The sequence below is a fragment of the Siniperca chuatsi genome, linkage group LG5 (assembly GCF_020085105.1).
Source record: "Siniperca chuatsi isolate FFG_IHB_CAS linkage group LG5, ASM2008510v1, whole genome shotgun sequence".
NCBI lineage: Eukaryota > Metazoa > Chordata > Actinopteri > Centrarchiformes > Sinipercidae > Siniperca > Siniperca chuatsi.
The window spans coordinates 15,640,262-15,666,469 of NC_058046.1; the positions used below are offsets into that span (position 1 = coordinate 15,640,262).

Below are 26,208 nucleotides of genomic sequence, written 5' to 3' on the forward strand. Positions count from 1 at the left end.
CTGGACAAAGCTTGCAGGTTACAACAAAACTCTCATATTATTCAGAAATAAATCACAGTGAGATTGTAAAGGGAAACTTAATGAACTGATGAGAGAGTGAGTACCTTAAATACCATTATAAAAAGCTAAGGAGTAATCAGGGAAACAGCCGGGACTAGGGCAGGGGTTTGTGTTGAGGCTTTGTCTTCCTTAGTGTCTTTTTAGCTTGTGTATGAGATCATGTTTGTAGTTACATTTAATACGTGCTCAGTGTAACTATTTGTGCATGTCATCGAGTGTTTATCTTTGTCCAAAGTAGAGTCCTCCCCTTCCTCTCCTCCTTTTTCTATATTCTTCCTGCTACTTATCTATTTCTCTCCTCCTGTCTCTCTTCCCATATCCTTCTCTCTATTTGGCTCATGGGTGAAGACAGATTGCCTCTGCTGAGATTTTTGATCCCAGAGATCTGCAGGCACACTGGAGCCGTTAACAGGTACCTGCCTGCCAGGCTGAATGACTGACTTACTGACTGCCCAACTTACTTAGCCTCCCTTCGTTACTGCAGCAACATACAAGCAGAAGGTGGTCATGAGGGATATGGGGTAAATAAGAGTAGGCTGTCATGCTCAAATATACATGCATCAGTTTTCAAAGGTATCATTTTACTCCTGTCAAAAAAAGCTGAGTGTAATATCAGAAATGCAATATGTAAATACATGAACACATGGAATAAAAAGGTTGAGATTTATTTGGAATCGCTTTTTAGTTCCTTTTGGAAATAATTGTTGTGCCCCATGTGGTGGGAGTTTGAGAGGTGATGTCAGACAGTCATCAGGCATACACAGGACACGGCAGAAAGGTGCCAAGGTGGTTGGCTTTCTTAAAGAAGGGCCTTGCTATAATGATTTACAGTAGCTCAAGTGAGAGAGGTCACACACACACATAAGCACATACACATGCTCGTGTTTCTTCGTGTCATAACCTTCTCTTGGGTGCTGTTTCAGTGAAAGGTGCCAGCGGGCTCAGCCAAGCTCCTAACAAGAGCCAAATAGTCAGGAGACTGAGGAGGAAGAATAGAAAGGTGAAGTAAGGTGGGGAATGGGGGAGGAGGAGGGGAGATGAGAGGAGCAGAGAGCTGTCAACCTCCTGGGACATGTGTAGAACTCAGTGTCTATGTGGAGCAGTCAGCTACTGCGCTGCACTGACCATCAGATGTTGGCTATGTATACTTGGCATGTGTTTGGTTATTTGCTGTTGTCTGCATGTAATAATACATTCACAAACAGCAAGGATTCTAAATTGGACCTCACCTTGTCAAACACAAACAAGGCCCCTCACCCTTTTCTCCCTGGAGCAAGATTTGATAGATCTTACCCACAGAAGCATAGAGAGCCTATCTGAGGAATGTACCAAACTGTGTCCAATAGACTAGTACTCACAGTCACACTGTGGTGGACAAGCAGCCTAATGATGTCTGAAATACCGGCACAACTGCTATGATATGCTGTGATAATTGCTACCCCCCTGTCCGCAGTACAAATAATGTGGAATTGGTGGGCAAACACATTAATATGGAAATGTCTACATTAATTTGGAGCATGGTCTAAATTATTCAGTAATTAAGCCACTGCAAATTTACACAAACTTTCCCCTGGATGACTGAAGAGAATAGTGAGGAGCTGGAAAAAAACATGCAGAGGGATTTGAAACATGTGGTCACATGACATGAATACTTAAAAAAAAAAGAAAAGGTATCTTGCATGAACACAAAATTGGCCTACAAAACACACAGTATACAACTGTAAGTAAGAGTTCTTTTTAAAAATAAATATTGTTAATTTATATACACTGATAGCAGATGTAGAAGCCTCTACCACCTTCCCACCACCATGTTACGTTTAACCAAGAGACTGGACTCAGACAAGGAGGTAAAATGAAAAAAGGGTTTATTGAATAAAGGGGAATGGGTATTGTGGAAAAGCTGGGGTAGGGGAGTCCAGATCAGGCAATCAGGAAGTGGAGTTAATGGCAGTGGAGATGGCATGGCTGTGGGAAGTGTGGCTGATGTGGAGATGGTGTGGCTGAAGAAATCATGGCTGGCAAGCAGGCAGAAGCAAACAGATGGCAGGCAGGTGAGCAGTGATCCTGAAGCACAAAAAACACAAGTTAGCAGAGGCAAATGGAGCAGGAACAGACAAAATTGCTGGCATGAGCAGCAGTTGCCCAATGAGTGGCTACCACAGAGGTTGAAACAATCTGTCAATGAGTGGATGACGAGCCGGGGTAGATATACTGCAGTAGATGATCTGATGGGAGGCAGGTGTGTTGGCTGAGCGGAGTGATTGGAAGATGATCGTCAGGTGAGTGGCAGCACTGGAGCCGAGAGCCAGTGGAGGGAGGCGGGAGGAGCAGCCACGCCCATGGAGACACACACACACACACACACACACACACACACACACACACACACACACACACACACACACACACACACAGACAGACAGACAAGGGAGAGACAGGAGACACAGGGCACGGGAATAATGGCTGGAAACACTTGAATACAGACAAACTGTCACGTCTGTAACACCACCACCATTATCACCGCGCTACACAAAATAATGCCTCTGGATGGTGGAGGCAAAACACAGCAGCAGAGCAACTAGCATAAATGTCACTTTCCTATGATGGATGCATTTATATTTAAACAGTAACCCACAAGAGCAGTCTAAATAATGTTTTTAATAGTTTGACATTTTGGGAAATATCAATACCACTCTCACATCTGTACATTCAATATGAAGCTGGAGCCAAAAGCCGATGAGCTGAGCTTAGCACAAAGACTGGAAACAGGGGGAAACAGCTAGCCTGGCTGTGTCCAAAGGTAATTCAATCCGCCTACCAGCAGGGTTAGCTAATATTAGCTAATGTTAGCATTAGCCTACATTGAGTTTCGACTTAGCACTGCAGTTGCCAAATATGACCTTATATTTCCAGTCCTCTCTCTCTCTCCCTCAATCTCTCTCTGTCTTTGGACTCCTCAGCATTAGGGTGTGTGTATGCATCTGTGTGTGTGGTGTATTTGAGGAAAAGGCCCTTTGTACCGTCTGATGTGCTGGACTTATCATTGCTTGGATTTAGAGTTTAAAACCATAGTGTGTTTGCAGTTTTGTGTTTGTATCTCTCTCTATGCATGTGTGTGTGTGTGTGTGTACGTATGCCTCTGAGCCTGAGTGTGTGTGTGTCTGCGCCAAAGCACGTACAAGCGTGTCAACTTGTGTAACTGTGGATGTCCTTTCAAAGGGCCTTCACAGATCTGTCCAAGGCCCTTTGATCAGGCATTCTATGACTTGCCTGCTCTCAACGGCCCCTCGAGAAGGGAGGGTGCGTGCTGGGTGGGAGACGAGGCTGGTTGGACATGGATGAGACTGTGGATTTGACCCACACGTTCACACGCACACACAAACAGAACAAAAGTGTAGCTTCATTCAAATGCAATACATCAGGACTCCAAAATGACAATGCAAATGTTTGTGCATGCATGTGTGTGTGCCTACAGGTATGCATGTGCATGTGTGTGTTATTGTATTTCGATGTATGAAGTCAAAATGTCATCACAAAGAATCAGCCTCTGTAAAGGGCTAGTTTTGAGTTTGTTAAATTAGAGAGGTTTAAGGTTAGCAGTTGCAAAGTTAATTTTGTCTATATTGAACACAGCAGCAATAGAGAAAAGCTACTGGATCAGTGTATACTTTGCAATAGATTTGCTTTGATATTGCATACTTTTGTCCTGGTTGATTAAGCGTGTTTCTTGTAGCTTCTGAGTGGACATCAGTTTGAATTGAGATGGTTCTCAGGTAGGGTCTAATACTGAGTGGCATCACCGCACCGCACGGACATACTGTAGACCTGACACTGAGTTGATCTGACAATAGAATGGATCAGTGTAGCGGCTAGTAAGTCAGAAGGTAGAGCATAATCCCTTCTGTCAAGTCTCTGTCTCGTCAATATTCAAATCCAGCTGGCTGTCCAATGGCTGTCAGTTACAATCTCCCTCTGGCTCATAGCCTAGCACAGGCACATATCTAAATTGAATTGGATGTTTGCTTCTCAATGGAAATTGAGTCGAAGAGATGACCCCCTGGCCCTGTATTGTGAACTTGTCAGTTACACCAACTGAACTAGATTCTAATGTACCATATCCTTTCCCAACTAATAACTTATCTTTGTTGTTTCCTTTTTTTATATGGCTTCTCGTTTTTCTTTTAGTTTGTCATATAACTGCTGTCTGTCTCTCTCTGCTCACCAGAGTTTTCTTTTTCCCCTCGCTTTATTTCAAGGAACACTATAGATTGAGATCAAATTTGGACAGATTTGTATCACAGATTTTGACTTTGCTTGCTGAACAACTAATCTGCTTCATTTAAAACTAATAACATCTCATGAACAAAAGCCCCAAACTTTTTCTGTTACCTCTTAGAAGTACTCTGTGTTCTCCCCTGTAGTGATTTATTCCCATGCACTGAATTGCTGTCTTTGGAACTGCAACACCAAAGACCAAGTGTGAAAAGAGATAGTATGGATTTACCATGGCTACACGAGGTCTGAAGAAGACACACACAGACATCCTTTACAGAATGTACATCCTTCCACCAATTACATTCATCCACAGAGCCCACCTTTACTAATCACCTTTAAATGCCTGACCTTAAACTCTGAACTCTGACATCAGCAAGAAATAGCTGTTTGAATTTTTAAAACTTATTCTGATCAGGTTGAAAAGGTTCATCCTTCGCAGTGAGTCCAGCTTTCTGTGGGAAGACAGCTCAGTCTAGGGCTGTCTAGAAGCTAGTTTTTTTATAACTCACAAGTTTTGATGCATCAATGCTCATCTTTTTTTCCCCAGAGACATAGGGTGAATCTGAGTGTTTTGTGATGTGAATTGCTGAGAAGGGTTTATTTTTTACAAAAAATCTTGTCTAATTCATCTTTTACTCTAATCCCAGGGTCTAACCCCAAATGAGATGGTTGAAGACGTGATCAGCAGTCAAAACGATGTCCATTCACTAAAAGTAACCTGACTCTGAAGGTCTAAAACTGAAAGTGGTTCTCACAAGGGTGAAAATGATAGAGGACATTTAACCATAGTCTCTCTCTATCTCTCTCTCTTGTTCAGTCCCTCTCTTCCTACTTCTCCGACACATGTCGCCCTGGCATGCATGGAAAGGCCTGACCTTTGAAAAGTTTAGCACTTTAAATATTTAGGCTTGGGTTATGATGGATCCTCCAGGCCCTGCGGCAATGTGCAAAGCCTCTGATTAGGGCTGCTGTCAGAGTCATTTAGCTGAGTGTCTGGCTGTCGGTGGCGCTCTCTGTTTGACAGGCGAGCCTTTTAAACAAACAGCGGTCCCAGTGGCAGAGCAGGCAGGGCACCCAGCGCAGCACAAACACCCAACACTCTGAGAGAAACCACTCAGCCCACTGACAGCTGCAGAAGAAACCACTGGCCACTGTCTCTCTGTCTCTCATGATCTTTTAAGCACTTTGTCTTTCTGCTCACTTTCTTTCACATAGTCTATACTTGTACCTCTGCCTGTTTTATTTTGTTGCTGTTCTTTTTTTCTGTCTTTCTTTCTTTTCCCCTCTCCATGTTGACATTTTCTTCTTTATCAGAGTTTACATCTCCTTTTTGTTATTCTCTGTCTGTGGGAGCTGCTGAAGTTGAACATCAAAGTTTCATCTGTGGCGTGTTTTGAGTAAGATTTAGTAAGTAAGTAAGTTGATTGCCGGATGATCTCTGAGTAGGGTTTATGCTCTTAATTTGTCAAACATCACTACTCATTATCAGCTGAAAATCAGGATAGATGCTCTCTGTCCTGTGCCTGCATCGTCCCATGATTAGGACAGCTTACATTGATGTTCACGTTGAAATACATCTGAGCCAGCCTTTTCATCTCACTCTGAGACAATCTCCTGTGGCATCAATCCTGTAAATATATGAGTCTTAATATGTGTGTCCTATTCTGTATTCAGAGGAAGAGCCAAGTCAGCAGCTCCAGTATTAATGCATGAGAAATGAGCAGAGCCCATAAGAATTAAAGGGTAAGACTCCCTTATTAAGATGTAAATTCCGGAGGAAAACTTGCCGAAATGAGGATACAGTGAAGTTATTGTCAACTTTAGCCTACTTATGCATTTCTAAGAGGCATTGTTGATTTGTAGTTGTTGAAATTAGATACATACAGCAAAGCACCTTGTGTATTTTTCGCCTCATTTTCAGCACAAGATCAACCAATCTCAACGAATATGCAACCTATACTTTACGGAACAATTTACACTTTTGGCAACATTATCTAGTGACAGTATACATAGCAACTATTGTTGTAATTCAATCTCTGTCTGTGTGTGCTGCCCCCCCCCCCCCCTTTTCTCTACCTCTACCGCTCTCTCATTTCAAATTTTCACTTAACACCTTCCTGGGGAAAGGCTTCTCATTCATCAATGGTGTTTGTCCCGGTGACAAGCAGGGCGCCTCCTGCATATCAATATCAGCTAAGACAATGCTGAGCCTGTAACCTTCAGCTAAATGTCATTCTGCTTAATCCTATTTGAAAATTAAACATTGAAAAACCTTTAGCGTACCTTCCTGTCTTCCTTCCTCTCTCACTCCCTCCTTTATTGGCCGCCATTCCTCCAGCTTTCTGTTCTCCCTCACTCCCATCCTGCTCTTGTTTTGCACACTGTGTGACATTTGTATTGTTTTGTCTGTGTGAGTGTTTGTATGTATCCCATAATGGTTATTTAGTAGAACTGATTTAGATTTTATGTCACTGAAAAAATAATATGGGGGCAATTTGTCTACCCATAGTAGTCATCTGCATTCCTCCAACAGAGTCTATAGCAGTCATCAAAGGCAGACTTAACTACTTCTCACTTTGTTCTGTCTTTTTTGAGAGACCACTCACTCTCTGATGGATGTAAAGAGAGAGATCCAGACTGACACAAAAATACCCAGAAAAACAGAGAAACTAGTGACCAAAGTTGTATGCAGAGGAAGAATGCAGTCACATGAGATGAAACCTCTCTGTCAAAGCTGCATATTTACATAAACAGATCCTCCCCTTACAGACAGTAATTACCACACTGACGGTGGTTAGGAAGCAGAGAAAGAGGATGTCTGATTTGTCCAGATACACATTATGACAGAGGCTGAAACTTCATCAAAGTGCTCTGCATTGAGAGGCCCGCTTCTTAGTATGCATGAAACACATTTGTGATATACTTGGTATTTTACCCCCTCTTCCTCCACACACACAAGCACGCCTCACACACATGCACAGAGCACAGCTATATGGTACATGTTTGAAGAGACAGTGAGGAATCGGAGGGGAGGGAGGGCGGGATAAAAGGAGACACAGAGATTGCAATGAAAATGCAATCATTTGCAGTCAGACAGATATAATTCTCCTTTGGAGGGAGTGTGATGCGGCTGCTCAAAGACAGCCTTCAGCCAGCTCTCCATATGGATTTGATTGACCACAGTCACTCATCAAGAGATTCCATTGAAATATTGAGAGTGAATTAAAACGTGACTGCCCTTGATGTCTTCATATTGAAGCTCTCCATCCACTCTGCAGCTCGAAGAATTAGAAAATGTGATGGAGAGACATACTCGAGAAGTGGTTAAACAAGACGGGGAAGCAACAAGATCTGAGGAACAATTGCATCCATGCAAAAAAATTAGTCACCCATGCACAGTTGGTATGAAGTTCAACAGTTGTTATACCATGACTTAGCCACAGTGAGCATCAGATTGACGGAAAGGGGAACACAAGGACCTACGGAGAGCCAAAACCATCTATTCTATTTTCTTTCACTTTTTTCTGTTTTGTTGTTCTCCAGAGGCATCTCTTGAGTCTTTATTCTGTGTATGTGTGGTTGCTTGCAAGTTTGATAGTGTATCACAGTAGCAGGGACTGTTGTGAAACTGACCCACAAAGCATGAACAAAGAAAGAGAAGAAGACTCCCACGTGAGAACTCAAAGAGTGAAAGTGTGGCTTGTAGAACCTCGGAGAGTTTCAGTCTGCAGTGTATGTGAGAGAATGTATTTTGGACAACAAGTTACTCCTCACTCTGTGTTGAACCTAAGCCGAGCTGCAGGCAGTGGGGTCCTTTCTCTTTTCTGTGTGAGACACAAATAGAAGCACACAAACACACATAAACAGCATTTTGTTGGTGTGCTGATTCTCTATGTTAGCACAATCTTCATACACCAACACAACTTGTCGGTTCTGCTCTATGTGTGTTTTCATTTAACCCTGAGTGACAGATGTTTGTTGGCATTAAAACAGCTGATGCTCTGTCTCTCTATGCTTTCCAGGTGGGAGATGCATGAGGATGCAGAGCTGCAAGATGGAGAGAAATCTATGGTAGAGGAACTTCAGAAAGCCTATTTTGTTTGCTGCTGCAGCCCGGGACTGCAGGACCCTCCTCAAGCTGATGAGACACTGGCAGAGCAGACCCAGGAGGAAACACGACCATCCGATAAAAGTGCTGCCCAATAACAGTCCACGCAGTTAGAATTTTTATCACTTAAATGTTTGCTTGTAATACTCACTTGCAGCTCTCAAGGTAGTAGAGTGTGTATGTGGGTGTGTGTGTGTGCGCACATTTGTGGGTGTAATTGGGTTTGTGCATGCACTGTATGCCGCGAGTTTGCATATGTGTGTGCATGAAAACATGAGTGAGAGAGCGGACAAGAAACTGTGGAACAACAAAAAGAGTGAGAGAGACGGTGCCTCCCTCTTTATGCACACACCTCAGACAAACTCTCTGTACTTTTCTATGCTGCATCAGACGCATTTCATCTTTTTGGAGCACATCTCCAGAAATCAGTTCTGGGAAATGGAGAGCCTGGTTTTGTTTGCCTGGGACAAGATGGGACTGTGTGATCACTGTTGGTAGTTGAAGTTTTTTGAGACAGTGAGTGTAAAGACATTGGTGTCAGCATACTTTCTCCTGGTTCCTGAAAGCAAACATCAAATATTATGGTTGGGAAGCAAGATGATGTATGTTTTGATTACAGTGTGTCCCAAAAATCGGCCCCACTATGTAATATCAGTCAGTGTTTTGTGCAAACTGAGAAAACATTTATTTTATGTGTAATACGATTGCTCAGTATATTTTTCCAAGTTTGTCCATATTTTGTTATTTATGAAATGGAGATGTGGAGTTTTCAAATTAAACATGAAAATAAAATCATATTCTTACTTCACTATTTCTTGCTTCTTCTGTCTTATGATCATTTTGTGTAATCTCTGTGCTGTCAGTAATTTATGATGATTTATGACTATGAAGTTAGCATTATGTTTTTGAATACATACATCAGATGTTCTTCTGTATTATATTGGATGTTCAAATAAGGATTAAACAACTAAATGATGCTCTTTTCATCAACAAGAATATAATTTCAGCTCACAAAGGCTACTGCACACCCTGTGCAATTCCTTTGAGAGAGGAGGAAAACATTTCCTTCTCCAGAGAGAGATGTTCCTTTCCTTAACTAGATTTTTAATGCAAATGTAGCAAGATTGCGATCACCAAACCACTTAGAGAAAACAAAAGACAACAAAATGTTCAGCAACTGAATTCTGCCTGTGACTCTGAATAAAGGCTAAAAGGCAACAAAGCACCATTAGTCTTTGTAAATGTACTGTATTTGACATAACAATAAAACTGTTTTATTTTGGTGTTGCAGAAAAAAGTATTTGGCTAGCCAAACTGTTCTTGTAAGATAACTGGTTTCTGTGAAAACAAATGATTTGATCTCTTTTTTCTCCCTCATCTTCCCTTCTAGAGTACCTGTAGGGTTATCCATTTGTATTTCCATTGGGTGATAGGTTCAGAAGACAACTGTGACAAAAGCTGACAGTATAATTCACAACAAATCATTACAAAGAATGATTCATCACAAAGAATACATTGAATATTCTAATATGCAGTTTTTCATTCAGGGATTATCAAACCTACATAAACATTTTAAAACCCCAGATCTTATCATGACATATTTATGCAGGATAAACAGTCACAGCATTTTGACTCTGATTTCCATTTCAATTGATTACACTCAGTATATTATCCACAGCAAACTCTCCCAGCAGAAACGTATTGGTTTTATTCGTATGTTCATCCATTGAGTGCAACAAGCTTTGTGTCAGCATGTAGTGAGCCAGCATGGTAGCATTACAGGAAGACCATACTCCTGCCAGAACTCCCTGGTTTCATTTCATTTCCATGTCAAGTTATACACTCAAGTCATAATGCATTTGTCACAAAATTTAATGCCAATTCAAAATTTACCACCAAAGCAACTATTAATATACAATATCAAATTAACACATCAAGGATGATACTACTTTTCCAAACTGATGGTTATACAAGGGCAGCCACAAGACACTTTGGTATACACAACTAAACACAATTAAACTTTTGTGCAGTCATATGAGTGCCACTAAATTTAACATTAAAAAGTAGCACAGATATGGCAGGAATTTATCTACAGTATATCTTATAACATGTCTTTTTTTTAAAGTGGGGAATCAATGCAAGCTCTCATTACATAGTTGGCTAACCTTAAAAGTCCTGCCATGAAGTTACAATAATTACTTCAAAATCACATCAAGTAATCATGAACTGCAAGTAGGACTACAGTTTGAACATAGGCCTGAATGTCTGCTCTGCTATGGGCCAACTAAGATTTTTCTGCTTTGGGTTTGAGAAAGGTATCAAGTATTTCAAGTCCAAGTGAACTGAGCAGTCAATGGTTTTGTAAGACCTTTTTTGACGTGTCAAGTCATGTCTAAAGAAATTAAACTTGTAAGTTTAATCTGACTTAAGGCCACACCTCTGCTCTCACGTGCTGCATTAAGTACTGAGTGAGCAAGAAGCATCTCCTTTATCTTGTCAAACTCAGTGGATATCAATGCCACAATATGTCATCTCTGTTTCTCATTTGGGTCTCCCTTTGCAGCATTTCCAGCATTTTGCTTGAGGAAACAGGGTAGCTCAGCTCCCCTGAGAAACAGCTTCAACTTAGAGGCCGTCCAGAAGTAGGGCATCCAGCTTTGGTTTAACCAGGTGGCTATTTTTGTGACTCAAAGAGTACATGTCATAAAGTACAATCGCAGGTACATGATACAGGTGAACAGGGTGTGGCAGGTAATTCTTGGTAAGTCACCTGTGGCACCATATCAGTAAGTCTGGCAGGTCTAGTTTCAACCATGAAACCAATCAAATGATGTTTTTTCTTTCTTTAAAGTAAAATGCTCTGATCCATGTCACTCTGACAGTTTTGTGAGGACAGTCCTGAAACTTCCACCACAACAGCTTCTTCCGAGAGGAAACTAATGTCCTTGTGCCAGAGGTGGAGAATTTAAAAAAATTGAGTATCCAACACCTTAAATACGACTCTGAGGGCGAAGTCTGTCAAATTTAAGATAACACATCTGCAAAACACATTATTCTTTTTAAGGGCTGCTGCCCAACGTAGGTAACAGTTCAGTAATATTAGACACAGAGCCGAACAAAGGAAAGTTTGTCTAATTGAAGGGCAACCTATTAAACTAGAAGTAACATTTGTAGAGGGTGCTGATGGTGTCATGATAACAGTTCTATAATAGATGATAATCGTTATGTCCCCCTGCCTGCCTGACCTAACCACGATTCTCTTTTATTATTATATTAAAACAAAGCATGTTGTATCTTTTCCCTATTTGAGGGATTTACTTCAAATTTATTTAGTCAATTTCCACTTGCAAGTTGAATGTAGTTCCTTTTATACAACACAGAAAATAACAAAGTGAAACTTTCAGGGGACTTAATGTACTCTTAACACACAAGCACATTCCCGCATGGAGTCAACCAATGGCATGGGACTCTCTACCTGCAATGAGTCCAGTAACTCTTATTTGAATCATTTTTTCATAAAATAATAACTTTATTTGGTTATTTAAATGATCCCACAACTCTTTTTTTTCATTGTCTAGGCCCTTATCTTCAGTAATCACATATGAGCAAGCCAGTGGTGGTGGTGGAGGAAGTATTCAGTTCCTTTACTTAAGTAAAAGTTACAGTACCACAATTTAAAAACACACCATTTCAAGTTCAAGTCCTGTATTCAAAATGTTATATAAGTAAAAGTAAAGAAGTATTATCAGCAATACGTCACATTATTTGAACATCTTCCTTTGTGTTTCTGTAATGTGGCTACATTTTCAGATACAGAGGCGCTGTTTTGTGGAATTCAAACTAACATATTATTCATCATCTTTCTTTACTTCTAAAAAACATCTAAAACAAACATTGGTAAGTTCCCAATTACAGTGTTGATTGTTGGACATCTGGAATGAGAAATAATTGTTATATATATACATTCTTTTCATCTTCTTTTTTTTCTTTATTTCTTTATTTTGTAGTACCCTTTCTATCCCTTATTGTTTTTATTCAGTATAATTCTGTTTATCTTGCCTTGAGTTTTTAGAATAGGTCTTTGAATAAACTTTTAGCTTCCTACCTCTTCTGCACAAGCTCTTGTTTAAATTGGATTCGTGTATATCTGAGTATATGTAGGTAAAAGTGTGTCTGTATATATGTGAGTGTCTTTGTGTACATATCATATCTTTTATAATATTAGTTTTTAAATTTGCAAACAAATAGATTAAAAAACTGTAGTGAAAGTATCAAAAGTAAAAATAGTATCTATTGTGAAAATGGCACTGACTCACACTATTATAATTATCATATATATTACAGGAATATTATTACAGATGCATTAGCATGTGAGAAACATTTTAATATTGTCAAGGGGAAACTAACAACTTTATATAGTGTTGGGTAGTTTCATATAAAACAATGCATCACATTTAATAAGATGATCATATGTTTTACATGTAAAACCTTCATTTGTAAAGTATTAGTACAGTAGCTGTGAAATAAATATAGTGAACAATATACATACAGTGTACAATATTTCCCGCTGAAATGCAGTGGAGTAGGCTATAAATATAAAGTAGCATAAAATAGAAAAACTTAAGTAAAGTACAAGTACCTCAAAATTGTATTTAAGTATATTCCACCACTGTCAAGTACCTCAAAATTGTATTTTAGTATATTCCACCACTGACCATTACATACAGTAACAAAGCCGAGCGGCAGAAATCACACAAGAGAAAACATCTGTACAACCTGGAGCAGCTGCTGTGCTACTGTGTCTTTAAATATCCCTTCCAGGCCGTTGCCCCGGTAACCCGGAAGCTTCACGCTCTCCGTACGCTGCACTGAGCAGAGTCCTTCCTGTTTTAGAAAATTCAAGGAAGCAGCCGCAACTGGACAGTCGCATATACTGATGGTGCGTGAGTCGAACAAAAAAGCATGCCTGCATCTACTGTAAACAGCCGTTCCTCTCCGAAACTCTGTGCTTCGTTTGGTTGAAACGAATGTGAAATAAAAGCACGAATATCCTAATGTACTAGTTTGCAGTGGAGCCATGTAGAGCGAGTGCACACATTCCGGGAGTTGTTTTTAAGAGTACGAAACATTAAACAGATGTTGACTGGTGTTGAGAAAATGACAGAGCAGTCTGAAAGCGTGTGAAAATTAATGTTTTTTTTACTGCCTGTAGCGTTGTTTTAATGCAAGAATAACTTTGCTATGTTTGCATAATTAATTCAGTTGCACGTGTGCAAAGCTGAGCGAACACACGGCTGCTGTCAAACTAACAGTTACACGTTTCATAGCAATAATGCTGACAAATAGTTTGTTGTTCATGCTGTGTGTTATTGCAGTGTAAGTGATCACTGCTACATTTTATCCAGTAAGCTATACGCTTGTAGCATGTACAGAAGTGTATGATTCAACAGTAAGTTATAATATTTTGGCTTACTGCCACCTTACAGGTGCAACAAGCTTTGAGACAATTACCTTTATGGCCTTTGGTAAATAAAGAAGGGATTAATTCTCTGGCAGGTACAGGCATGGTAGAGTATGATATAACACAGTACTTATGTTCCGGCATTGATGACATCTTGTTCTTAGTTTTCTCCTTTTCAATTCCCACATGTAATATGATGCATCTCAGTGATCTTTGCGGGGGGGAGGACCCATGCACTCTCATCTCTGTGTTGCCACACCAGCCCTGTACATATTGTGGATCACTATGGCCCAGATAGCTGGCCAGGAGGACAGAGAGAAAACTACTGCACTCAAAGGTAAATATGAAATGATACTCTGAAAATAAAAAAAGAGAGGTAGTGCTCTTAAAACAAGGGAAAAGAGGGAGTATATATAGTGAAAGAAGAGAAAAGGTGTTCAAAGGATGTCTATTTTTTATTTTATTTTAATTAATTTTTCAGTTTACTTGCTGCCTCATATTTTTGAAGTTTGTCACTTGCATCATCTCGCACAAAAAGGCAAATGTGTTTTTCCATTTAAATAGACTCCTAGAAATGACTGCTGCTCTGACATTAGTTAAGTTTTTCTCTTACCTTGACCTGAAGGCAAGCACACCAATATGTCTGAGAAATTCATACAGACTGTAGTCTTATATCACTGATGATGTCCAGCCTACTTGTCCCTGAAGGAAAAGTGTTCCAAAAACTGGTGTTGCTGTGAGGTTACACCATACTAGAGTTAAAATGATAGATGGTATTATGAAAATGTGAAATATAACAATAGTGTGCAGAAGTTACACTTGAATAAATGTGTCAGAAACACAAATTTTGTATATTGTTATAGAAGGATGTGCAATCTTTCTCACTCTGATTTGTGATTGTATGCCTTTCAGATTCATGTAGCCTATCTGACTCAAAATAACATATATATTTTAAATGTTTGTCCCATGAACTGAAAGCTTTATTTACCAGTAGACTTTTAGGTGTAGATGATATAGGACAGGAAATGTTCCACTTAACTTTGAGTCAAACATATTCACCCACCCTTTTAGCAGGCCAATTTGTGTGATTTTATTTCCAATCCTACTTCACTTATAGAATTAGCAGAACAATTTTAATAGACATTTTGGTTTGGTTATGTCCTCTTTTCCAACGACAGTATTATACCACTTGAGGATGATGGAAAGGTTTTAGTTGAAGCGAGTAGGGAGGACTTTGGCGTAGCAGTTGCTGTTGCTTCATAACTTAACAAAACACAATCAAATTATAATATAGGTGGTGTTGTTAGATATTCTTAGGTTATGATGTTGTGATTGAGATTATGACATGAAATTTTGACATTCTTTGAAGAAAGGCAGCTACGACTGTTGTCACTAATTTTTGCTCACCTTTGATCATCTTTTCTCTTTCTCCTCAGATTTGCTGTCAAGAATAGACTTAGATGAACTGATGAAGAAAGATGAACCTCCTTTCACTTTCCCCAAAACACTGGAGGAGTTTGAATATGCCTTCAATGAATGTAAGTACATATTTTAGTCTTCAAAACATAAAGCATACCAAGGCTTCTGCTTAACTAAAAAATACCAAATCCCAAGAACTCTAAGTGAATAGAACAACACTACTATATATAGTATATGTTATACTTCAGCTCAGGTGAATAGAAAGTTAAATCTTGGCACTGGATTGTCAAAACCACATGAGGTCTAGATATAAACTGCAACACAACCTAAGAAATTGGTCTGTTCTCAATACATAACCTGTCATCCATATGCAGTGGTTCCCAATCTTTTTGGCTTGTGACCCTTTAAAATGAAGCAGTGCCTACTTGCAACCCCTTGTCACAGCTTGAATATGTCCTCTTCAGTGCAATGTCACTGTTTTTAATTAATGACCTAAAACTCTCTGCTGTCACATGGGACATTTTGGGGGGTAAAGGTGTACTGTAGATGTGTGTGTGTGAATTATTAGTGACAGGAAGGAGCAGAGCTGGACCCAGAGTGGTGCAGGTCCAGATGATCTAAAAGTCTCTTTAGAATTCTCTTGGCTCACTTTAATCAAACCAGGTGGAGAGAATGAGGAAGAGTTGGAAATGTGGTGGAGGTGGTTTTGACTCTTAGTATTCCCCAGTAGCCTCTTTCTCTTTCTCTCTCTCTCTCTCTCACCCACCCCCTCTGTTCTCTGTCAGTGTCTCTGCTGGCTGTCTGGCTGGCAGAGTGTGGGACATGTTGTGTACTCTACGGCCCGTCAGTAACCTACTCAGCCTTGCCCTCCGCCTGACGGAGCATTTGCATAACCTCGCTGTGCCTAAGAACAGAGACACAGAGACTTACCCCCCCACCCGCCACCGTGCCAACACCCACCACCCCTCTACCCCACCCTCAAGTCTCAGCTCAGTCTCCCATGGAGGGAGGAACACATTCTCCATCTCTCCTCCCTCGCACTTCAGTCTCCTCTATTCTCTTTTCTCTCCCTCTCTCTGTATCTCTCTATTTCTGCCCCATGCCCCGATCAACATCCCCAAACGAAACACCGCTTACCCACCCACACACACACACATACATATACACACACACCCATACCCTTCTGTATGTCTTGTCAATTTCCACTCAGGCTTGTTTTTGAAGGATAGCATTTCACAGTCGCTCTGGCTTGCAGGCATTTCTATAGCTACACCCAGGCTACCTTTGCCCGAGACAGGTGGAACAAAAATGTTAATTTGACCATGTAATGATGTGAATACAGACGAGGCTGTGTACAATAGTTTGCAGGTATCTTAATCACTGAAGATGATGGCTTCATCTCGCTAGCCCTCCAGTTTTCCATTACTGGAAATCCAAGGTTATGTACACCTAATTAAGCGGCCAAATTGAGAACAGAATGCTAATTATGACAGAAAAGAGGAGAAAAGTTGAGAAAACGTTATTCCTCTGAGAGGATGTGTTGGGGGAGGCGATGGAGCTGATCACCCCCCTAGCTCACACTCACACGCACATACACACACATCTTCACTTGCTCATGCACACAGATGCACACAGACACACACACACACACTCACTCACATCTCTTTCCTACAGTAGGATTTCATTATTGCTCCTCTCTTCCTTCTCTTAGGCAGTAGTGTTTAGATCCTCACCCCTCCATGAATGCATAATTGATTTTCTTCAAGGTACTTTTTGTGCACACTGCTTTATCCTAACTTCTCACTCGTCTCCTGCTCTACCTCTCAGGCACAAGTCTGCTTTTTAATGCAACATGATGACAAACCTAGATTCAGGATAACATGTTGTCTAACAACTAACCATGAAAGCAAGTGCTGTAATACTCAGTGTGTTAGTAATTTATGATTTATCACATTGATAGAGGGGTGAAAATTGTGGCAATTTAGAAGGAGATGAAAAAAATGCTTATGCATTCTTTTATCCTGAAAAGATGTTATATTTATTTATATCTTAGATGGGTTTCCTCACATGGAGCAATAAGTGAGAAAGTATGAGAGCCCCCTGGCTATTTGGGTTAAGTATGTGTACTTTTCAGGGGTTTAGCTCTTACAAATTCTGCAGTCATAAAGGTCAAAATTAAATTTAACACTGTTTAGTGTTTTATTGTGTTGTAGTGTCAACTGCAGGATCGATGGGCTCATTGCTAAGGTATAAACGTAGTGGTTCCACAGTCACACAAGGGTAAATATTTATTAAGAAGAAAAAAGTAGTACATAGTAGCATTTCTGAACAGCATTTCAGCTGTCTTATGACTGTTTCATATCTAATAAAACCTGGATGTGTTTAAAAAGTCCTCTGTTTCTCCTGAATTATAATAAAGCACTTTGTTTCTTCTCAGTCAATTCTTGTGTGTTGTAATGGCGGCGTGGCTAACTTGCAACACTTTACAGAAACACACATACTTAAGCCTAGTGACGCTTACTGTATGACCACACCTGGTCCTCCTGGCTTGAGCTGCTGGTGTGTGTGTGTGTGTGTGTGTGTGTGTGTGTGTGTGTGTGTGTGTGTGTGTGTGTGTGTGTTTGGGTGTGTGTAAGGTGTGCTGCTGGTTAGGGTGATTGGCTGATGCCCAGACAGCATCCTTAAAGGAATTGCAAGGAGCAGTTGTTGTCATGGCCAATGTGTGCCAGGCTAGCTTTCTCTCTTCATGCTCTCACACACACACACACACACACACACACACACACACACACACACACACATGCACACATGCACGCATGCACACGTTGAGAACCTTTCCCACCACACTTCAGTCTTTGGTCTTAGAGATTTCAGGTGGAAAAGGCAGGGACAGACCTGTGGCCTGTCGCCAGAGTGAGCGAGGAAGGAGAGGGAGAGAGAGATTGACACAGTTAAAGAAGAAGGGAAGAGGCTTTTAGACAGATGAAAAGAAGGAGAGAGGGAAAGAGAATTCTTGCCATACCAGCTGTCCTGCACTGGCCTGCCAGACTACCCAGAAGGCCGTTGGAGTCGTGACTGGAAGAACGCTGCTGCATCCATAGGCCTTGTACCTGCCAGATGGGGGTGGTTGGGGGAGGGAGGGTAAGGAAGCGAAAAGACCCACAGAGGAAAAGAGAGAGAGAGAAAATGAACACAAGCAATAAAAAACTTCAGAATCAGTCATCCACCCACTTTACTTGCACACATATCATTACATATCCTCCTTTCTTTCTATCTTTCTCCCACAGATGGCCAGCTCAGACATATAAAAACAAGAGAGCCCTTTGTGTTCAATGCCAGAGAGGATCTCCACCGCTGGAACCAGAAACGCTATGAAGCTCTTGGAGAGGTAACATATGTTTTTTTTAAAGCTTCATTCAGGCCATCCATGTTCAGCATCTTTTGCCTCAGCTACTGGGTGCATTAGGATTTTCTGTCCTGACTAGTTTTTGTGACATGACATTACAAGATGTTGCAATGGTTGATGATTCTATGGAGAGCAACATTCTTCTATTACAAAGTGGATGAATTGTATTGTAACTTGCTTTTTAACACCTTAAATGCCAGTGCCACAGAATGGCATTAACAGAGGTGTGCCTTGTGGTCCAGGCCACTGTCAGATTAGAATGAGGAAGGAGTATTTTAAAGGTCATGGTCCGCTGAAGCAGATGAGCACAACAGATTTCAACGTAATCGTTTACTTGTCAGCTTAGTTGAGGTATGAGTTGAGTTTGAGGTCAAATTTGTCACATAATCCAAGTGAAATCTGAACTGGACAGGGACACATCTGATGACGAAGAGCCTAAATCAGATGTGAAATCCGCACAAGAGACTTAGCATGGGTCTGAGACTGAGCCTGCTACTGGGACCCCCAACCTCCTCACCAGAAAAAGTCCTCAACCGAGCTTCTGAGGCAACATTAAGAAGGCACAAGATGGCATGGTGTAGATAAATCAACCTGCCTGTGATGCACACAGTACTGGAGGCCTGACTACATTGTTCTGATGGAGACTGCAGGCCTGACACATGCATGCGCAGAAGAAAATCAACAACCGCCTTGACAGTTTTTTGTGATAACATGGAGATGCCGACGCAGGACTGGTGTGAATGGGATGTCACTACAGATGAACTGATGACCTTTATTGTTCTTTGCTACAGCATATAGTATATGGAGTATATAGTGGGAAAACATGGACACGTTTTGGGCATTCAATTAAAGGATTCTATGCCACAAAATACCTACAGCTTTAAAATGCTGCTGGCAGATTTTTGTGATGTTCCTTGATGCTCTTATGAAGTTCTGTGGTCGTCCATCTGCATCAACATATAGCCAAACATACACCATCCTAAAGTTCACCACTAATTCATTCCCACAGTACCACCACATGCAATATGCATTAAGATAATGAGACAAATGTTCTTTTGTAATCTGTTTTTTTGTTTGCATCCCCAGCTATGTTGCTTTTAATTGTGTGCATTCTTTGAAGTTCAAAGCAAAGTGATGGACCCGTTTGTGGGATTACCTGGGTGTTTTTATTATTTCTAGTGCAGGTATACAGTAGTTCCTTTGAGAGCCAGCCTTCTGTGAAGGCTTTTCCCCCCTCTTTTCCTTTGCCTGCTCAGGCACTATCTATCTACATCTAAAAAGGCTGTAGAAACAAACATTTGGTAGCATGCAAGCAGAGGCCCTGAAAGAACACACAGACATTTAAACTAACTGAACTCGGGCCTCCGAGGGGGGCCAAACATTTGGAGGAAACAAATAATCATCAAGCAGGATGTATGCAAATTTTATTCATCCTGTGATTACAAAATTGATAGAAGCATCTTCTTTAGGGAAGAAAAAAGGAAACAGTGTCAATCAGTGTTTATATGAGCTTGTGTAATGAGAACAGATACTGTATGAGTTGTGCTGCAGGAGATTAACTGGCTGAGAAGAACACAGCACTACAGCACCTGAACGCGCAGTATTATCTGTCTGTTGTTTTTAGGCCACAAATGATTCAAGAAAATGAATACTGTACTTCAGAATCAGAAATACTTTATCAGAAATACTTTATTGATCCCCGAGGGGAAACTCTTTTGCTACAGCAGCTCACTATCACATCAGTGCACACAGGAATAGAAGTACTAAGCAAAAAATATAATACACTATAATACAGGTCAGAAAATAAATTAAGTACCAAGTGGGTATAAGTATAAAATAAAATAAGTGTGAAGTACAAAGTGGGTTTACCGGTTGATGATAATAATACGGTATAAGGTAATAGTGCATGAACTGCCAAGTTAAGTGTAGCTTATTAAGATTATAATGAGACGGAGGATATTGCTCAGCAGTAATAGAGGTATGAATAAATATCAATATCAATAAATAAGGAATTTTAAACTGAAAAGAGTATGTTGCACAGGAGTATTAAAATAGGATATTGCACAATTGTGGCAAGTATTGCAGAGATGTAATGATCAATGCCCAGTTTAATGACTTAGGGAGATACAGACTAACACTTAGAGGGAGGAGTTAAAGAGTTTGATGACCATAGGCAGGAATGACTTCCTGTGGCGCTCTGTGGTGCTTTTTGGGGGGATGAGTCTTCCACTGAAGATACTCCTTTGTTTGACCAGCACGTCATGGAGTGGCCAGCATCCTCCTCTCTGACACCACCGCCAGAGAGTCCTGCTCCATCCCCACAGTGTCACTGGCCTTACGGATCAGTTTGTTGAATCTGTTAGCGTCCGCTATCCTCAACCTGCTGCCCCAACATGCAGGATAGCACTGGCCACCACAGACTCATAAAACTCATAAAACATCTTCATACAGTATTGCAAGTACAAATGCATTGTTTTTGCTGGTAAGAAATATGTTCCATTATAAATAGACACAACTACTGAATTGCATGCCTTTGGTTGTAAAAGTGGGTTATGCTGCTTAGTCAGCCCTTTAAGAGTGTGTGTCACACAGGTGTATCTACATACTAATTTCTGCATCCATCTGGCCGACACATGCAGATGTATTTTTGCTTGAATTCCTCCTTCTATGCCATTGTTTGTCTGTCTAGTCTTTTCGCTCATCACTCTCCTTCATTTCTGCATCAGGCAGGATGAACGACTTTGTCAGATGTCACAAGGGTAAATGTAGAATAGACATCTAGACAGGCCTGTTATGGGCCAACATCACTCCACAACACAACCCAATACCCTCTATCAACCTGCCACCTGAGACATTCTGAGAACTAGCCATAATTCAGCCTGAGAGCTATGTGAGATGGCACAAGGACGTGGGTGCATGTGTTTGCCCCTGGAAGTATGAATAGAATGGCATCATCATTGCCCCCAAATGTTCACTCGCATTCCTTCCTCTCTCTCCCTTTCTCCATACTTCTGGACGACTGACGGCTGCTTCCTGTTTTGCTATAGTGCAGATGTTCTTCTCACTTGCTCTCTGCTTAGCTGTTATTTTTGCAACTTTTTTGTACTTTTTACTACTTGTCTCAAACTACAAAACCTTAAAGGGGTTTTTGCTATTACAACTAAATCATTAGGAGGATAATTTATGACAACACTGGGTTGCGATGATCTCCTTTGAACTAGGGCTGTCACAATCATGACATTTTAGTTGATGATTAATTGTCATACAAATAATAATAATGGTGATTAACGATTGAATTGTCTTTTTCTGTTACTTTTATGTGACACAGCGGTGCTGTTGTTTGGCTTTGCAACTAGGTCTAAATCCATATTGTCAATTTCAATGGCTACTCAGTGAAACCATGTGGCTATTGGCAAAGGAGTGTCAATTAATCTTCATATAGTTTGCACACGTGCACATTCTAAAATGATTTTTTCACTTCTCGCTCTGCTGCACATACATTTATTTTAAATAAATAAATGTTCTAAACTTGTTCTAAAACTATTGTGTAGACCACAAAAGTGGTTCAAGACAGTTCATGTAAAAGTGCACTTGATTTTATTTCCAAAGTTAATATGCAACATGGAAACACAAAGCCATGTGTCCATCCAAGCATTTTTATACAGATTTTCTAATTAGAAAAGCTGGATGAAACAATTCGACAAAACTTCCACACTATCACTAAAAAGATTTTACACTTGCTTGGGGCTTTTTTTCCCTTTTGTCAATAAACAGTTTGTGCAACAAATGGGTTATGGAAGTGCGTTTGTCGAATAAATAATGATGTATGTTGATGAATATTACATGACAGATCAGCTGTTTGGTCCAATTACATTGCACAACAACTCTAAGGTTTAATCCATGGGCATTTTTAGGCTCATTTTAGAGTTGCTCAAGCACACCTAAATTTCAACTCAGCACCCCTAAAAGCCCTGAGGGCTTACGTTAATTTCCCATTTGGGTCACAGAATCTGATGGGTCACAGATTTTGGTGTATCACCAACACCTATTTGATGCGATCCGGCACCTCCTTTGTCACTATCAAAATCTGCAAACCCCACATATATCCCGGTAAATGCACTGTATGCTTGCAGGTGGTTTAATGCTTTTTGGTGTCTAAATATTTTGGCATATGATTACTGTAAGCCCCACAACTGAGCAAGTGGGCGTTTGTGCTGTGAAATGGTGAAAGTATGGCTAAATTAGGGGGTGCATGTGTAGGCACGGCGCTGTCCATAGTAACGGAGCAGAGGAGATCGATAGACAGACAGACAGAACACGTCACTTAATTTGGTTTAGACTGCTTGCTTTTTGTGGTTGCTTTGCCCCATTGCAGCACTCCATAGCCAGAAGGGAAACGAGAGGGAAGTGAAGGGACAGGGGATGGAATTTTGATTTTGTGAATGCTCTGATTAATAAATGTAAATACATAATGCTTTGTTTGTCATGACAGTTTAGTTTTGTATTGTACAGCTGTATTTCTTAAGAAGGCAAAATTCCCTTGCCAAGTCCCTTGTTAACTTTTATAGAGTAGCAATAGAAAGCATCCTGACTAGGAACATCACAAACTGGCATGGGTTGCGCACGGCCCAGGACCGGAGGACTCTGCAGCAGGTGATTAAAACTGCTCAGAAGATCATTGGTACCAACCAACTGAGCATCAGTGATATTGGTGACGTGAGGTACCTGCGCAGAGCCCAAAGGATGCTAAAAGACAGTACCCACCCCAGCCACAGCCTGTTCACCCTGCTGCTATCTGGCCAGCGATACAGAAGTATACGCTGTCGTACCACCAGACTACAAAGCAGCTTCTTCCCTCAGGCTGTGAGACTCCTAAATTCATCCTCAGCACTCCACCATGTAAAATAGTTTTCAGTTCTATGATTTTTTATTCACTGATCTACTGTATATAATATTTTTCTGAGTAGCATAAAGGGAACTACAAAACAAAATCTCATTATACAATGCTGTGTTGTCAAATGATTAATAAATCTATTTTGTATCTTGTATCTTGTTTAGTTTTAACAGTTAGCACGTAGGCATTATCCAATGTGCTCTAGGCACTGTGGATTTTCGATGCTATCCGTGACTTTTTCTCTCCCCCTGACCCGCTGGAACAGCACCCTCTCTGTGTTCCGGGACCTCCTGATTTACAAATTAACATTAAGTACTGTTAGATTTTGAGAACTTGCCTGAGGGCTTAAATGCTTGTAAATTGAAAATCAGCACCGTTCTACACTTCCTACACTTCCTTGGGTACTGTTAAAGTTAATGTTGTTTGTGTGGGTCGAAGAGTTATAGCAAAGTTTAAGACTTAGAAAGTCTCTGGTTATAGTTCCATGGTGTGAATAGTGTCAAAGAATGTTAGCTGATGTTGTTGAGATTGTTGAGATTATCGAGTAATGTTAGCTCTCTGTGCTAGTCTGCTTACATTGCACACTTGCCAGCTAACTAGCTAACTGATGCACTTTATTATTTTAGTTACAGTTAAGTAGTCACAGTGTTTCTTATTCTGATATAATTTGGCCTTGTGGTATATTTACAGCACATTTATGGACAGTGAATTGAAGCATTGGAACCTTACACATCTTTCTCAGTTTTTTCTGTGCAGCATGAATTTACCGAGGGAGTAAAGATGTTGGCTATGCTAAAGCCCTTTTCCAATTTCATAGGGCCCTAAAGACATATCTGTTTTCCCATAGATGGATATACGATTTTTTTTTCTCAGCAAACAGCCAGGTTCAGGTGAGAGAGTAAGGTCAAAATTATGTTACCTGACTGCATTGCCCATAGCACCCCAATATTCAATTAAAATAATCTTAGAAATTGATATGGATTCTCCCCCATCTTCCCGCTTCTTATTATATTATAAATACTCTGGTTGTTATGTTTGCCTTTTGGTTGACAGCACAAAGAGGGAGAGAGGAGGATAGAAAGGGAGAGAAGGAGAGAGGACAGGATAGAGTCCGCACAGAAAGAGAGTGAGAGAGCAAGAACCAGGTGAGAAAGTGGACAGGTAGTCAAGACCACATACAGTAGTTATAATGCTAAGTCAGCTACTGTTTTGCCCACATTCATTGCAGTGGACTTCACGTTATTTTCTAGTCACCAAACAATATGTTTGTGTGTGATTGTCATTACAAAGAGTGAGAGGAGGATGGAGAGAAAGATGACAGAGAGAGAGAGAGAGCAGGAAGAACCAGGTGAGCCCCTGGGCCCCCCTAAAGTTCTGATCCTAGAATCGCTTCTGGTTTAAACATACTGAAATTGAGCAACAAAGGACTATCTGTAAATGATCTCCAGCATAACGTTTCCCAGAGCTGTCAAACGTACTGCTGAACTCATAGGAGAGACTATAAATCAAGAGACCCATTATTGGCACCTCTCTGTCATCATTTTGCTTCGAAAAACAAGAAATATGGTCTCATATAAGCTGAAACAAAAGAACCTGCCCAATAGCAGTAAGGTCTAGACAGCCAAGCTCTTTGTTTCCATGTTTTTTTCCTAACATTGGAATCTTGGGCTCAGGTTGACAGTTTATTTGCCTCAACCCAGCTGATGGAAACGCACCTGTAGGATCCACAACTAAGTACTGAATGTAAACCTCAGGTCGACATGTGTTTCTTTTACTTTATCCACACAGCTCACACTGACTCCTCTTGTAGATTAAAGCAAAAGGGTTTATTAATCCACTTTCCCGCATACAAAAATAAACTTGGTAGAAAGAAAAGGCCGCCGTTTATCTCTGTATATTCCAAAAGTCCACAACATGGTCAGAAAGCTGTGCGGCTCCACTCTCCACCCGCAGCTACTCACTGCCCTAAAGTGTCGTTAAGTGTCGGCAGTTGGTCCTGAAGGGACATGTGTATGTATTTCTTTATTTTGCATTAGAGGTAACAAACAAATATGTCATTGTAATTATTCAGAGACCTCGATTAAACATAATATATTAAGAATAGAAGCAAATCTAACTAAATATCAACATATAAATAATAATAATATTCAACTGCAAAACTTCCCTTGATTGGAATCTAACGATTATGCAAAATGATTGCAGTCCGCTTAATAATAATTGTGACAGGCCTACTTTGAACTGCCTTCTGCTACAAACAGTAACTTAGTGGACTGCAAACTGCTCATCAGAATCAATGAAGTGCAATGAAGTCATAAATTGTTACGGAAGATTGTCATACTCAAGACAAGTACAGTGGTGTGAAAACGTGTTTGCCCCCTTCTTGATTTCTTATTTTTTTGCATGTTTGTCACACGTAAATGCTTCAGATCATCAAACAAATTAAATATTAGTCAAAGATAACACAAGTAAACACAAAATGCAGTTTTTAAATGAAGGTTGTTATTATTAAGGGAAAACAAAATCCAAACCTACGTGGCCCTGTGTGAAAAAGTGATTGCCCCCTAAACCTAAGAACTGGTTGGGCC

At 40.5% G+C, this 26,208-nt stretch overlaps 2 protein-coding genes and 1 long non-coding RNA gene across 10 annotated transcripts in view; 2 read left to right on the forward strand and 1 right to left on the reverse strand.

The window, feature by feature from the left end:
* Positions 1-9,254, forward strand: part of kiaa0825 (KIAA0825 ortholog) — a 121,540-nt gene extending 112,286 nt beyond the window's left edge. For both annotated transcript variants that reach the window (XM_044195252.1, XM_044195253.1), the window contains one exon: positions 8,358-9,254. In XM_044195252.1, coding sequence (XP_044051187.1) covers positions 8,358-8,541 — 184 coding nt within the window. In that variant the 3' untranslated portion in view covers positions 8,542-9,254. The remainder of the gene's footprint in view (positions 1-8,357) is intronic.
* On the reverse strand, positions 1,909-7,357 carry LOC122875773. Its single transcript, XR_006377915.1, has 2 exons — positions 2,218-7,357; positions 1,909-2,124 (listed from the first exon to the last, which is right to left on the reverse strand). It is a non-coding gene; the product is annotated as an uncharacterized LOC122875773 (long non-coding RNA).
* A 4,022-nt stretch (positions 9,255-13,276) lies between the features above and the next one.
* The window catches only part of fam172a (family with sequence similarity 172 member A), a 160,503-nt gene continuing 147,571 nt past the window's right edge, over positions 13,277-26,208 (forward strand). For 2 of the 7 annotated variants that reach the window (XM_044198204.1, XM_044198203.1), the window contains exons 1-4: positions 13,402-13,999; positions 14,112-14,241; positions 15,341-15,442; positions 18,611-18,711. In XM_044198204.1, coding sequence (XP_044054139.1) covers positions 14,136-14,241; positions 15,341-15,442; positions 18,611-18,711 — 309 coding nt within the window. In that variant the 5' untranslated portion in view covers positions 13,402-13,999; positions 14,112-14,135. The other 5 variants (XM_044198201.1, XM_044198205.1, XM_044198198.1 and 2 more) reach the window with 5 other exon arrangements.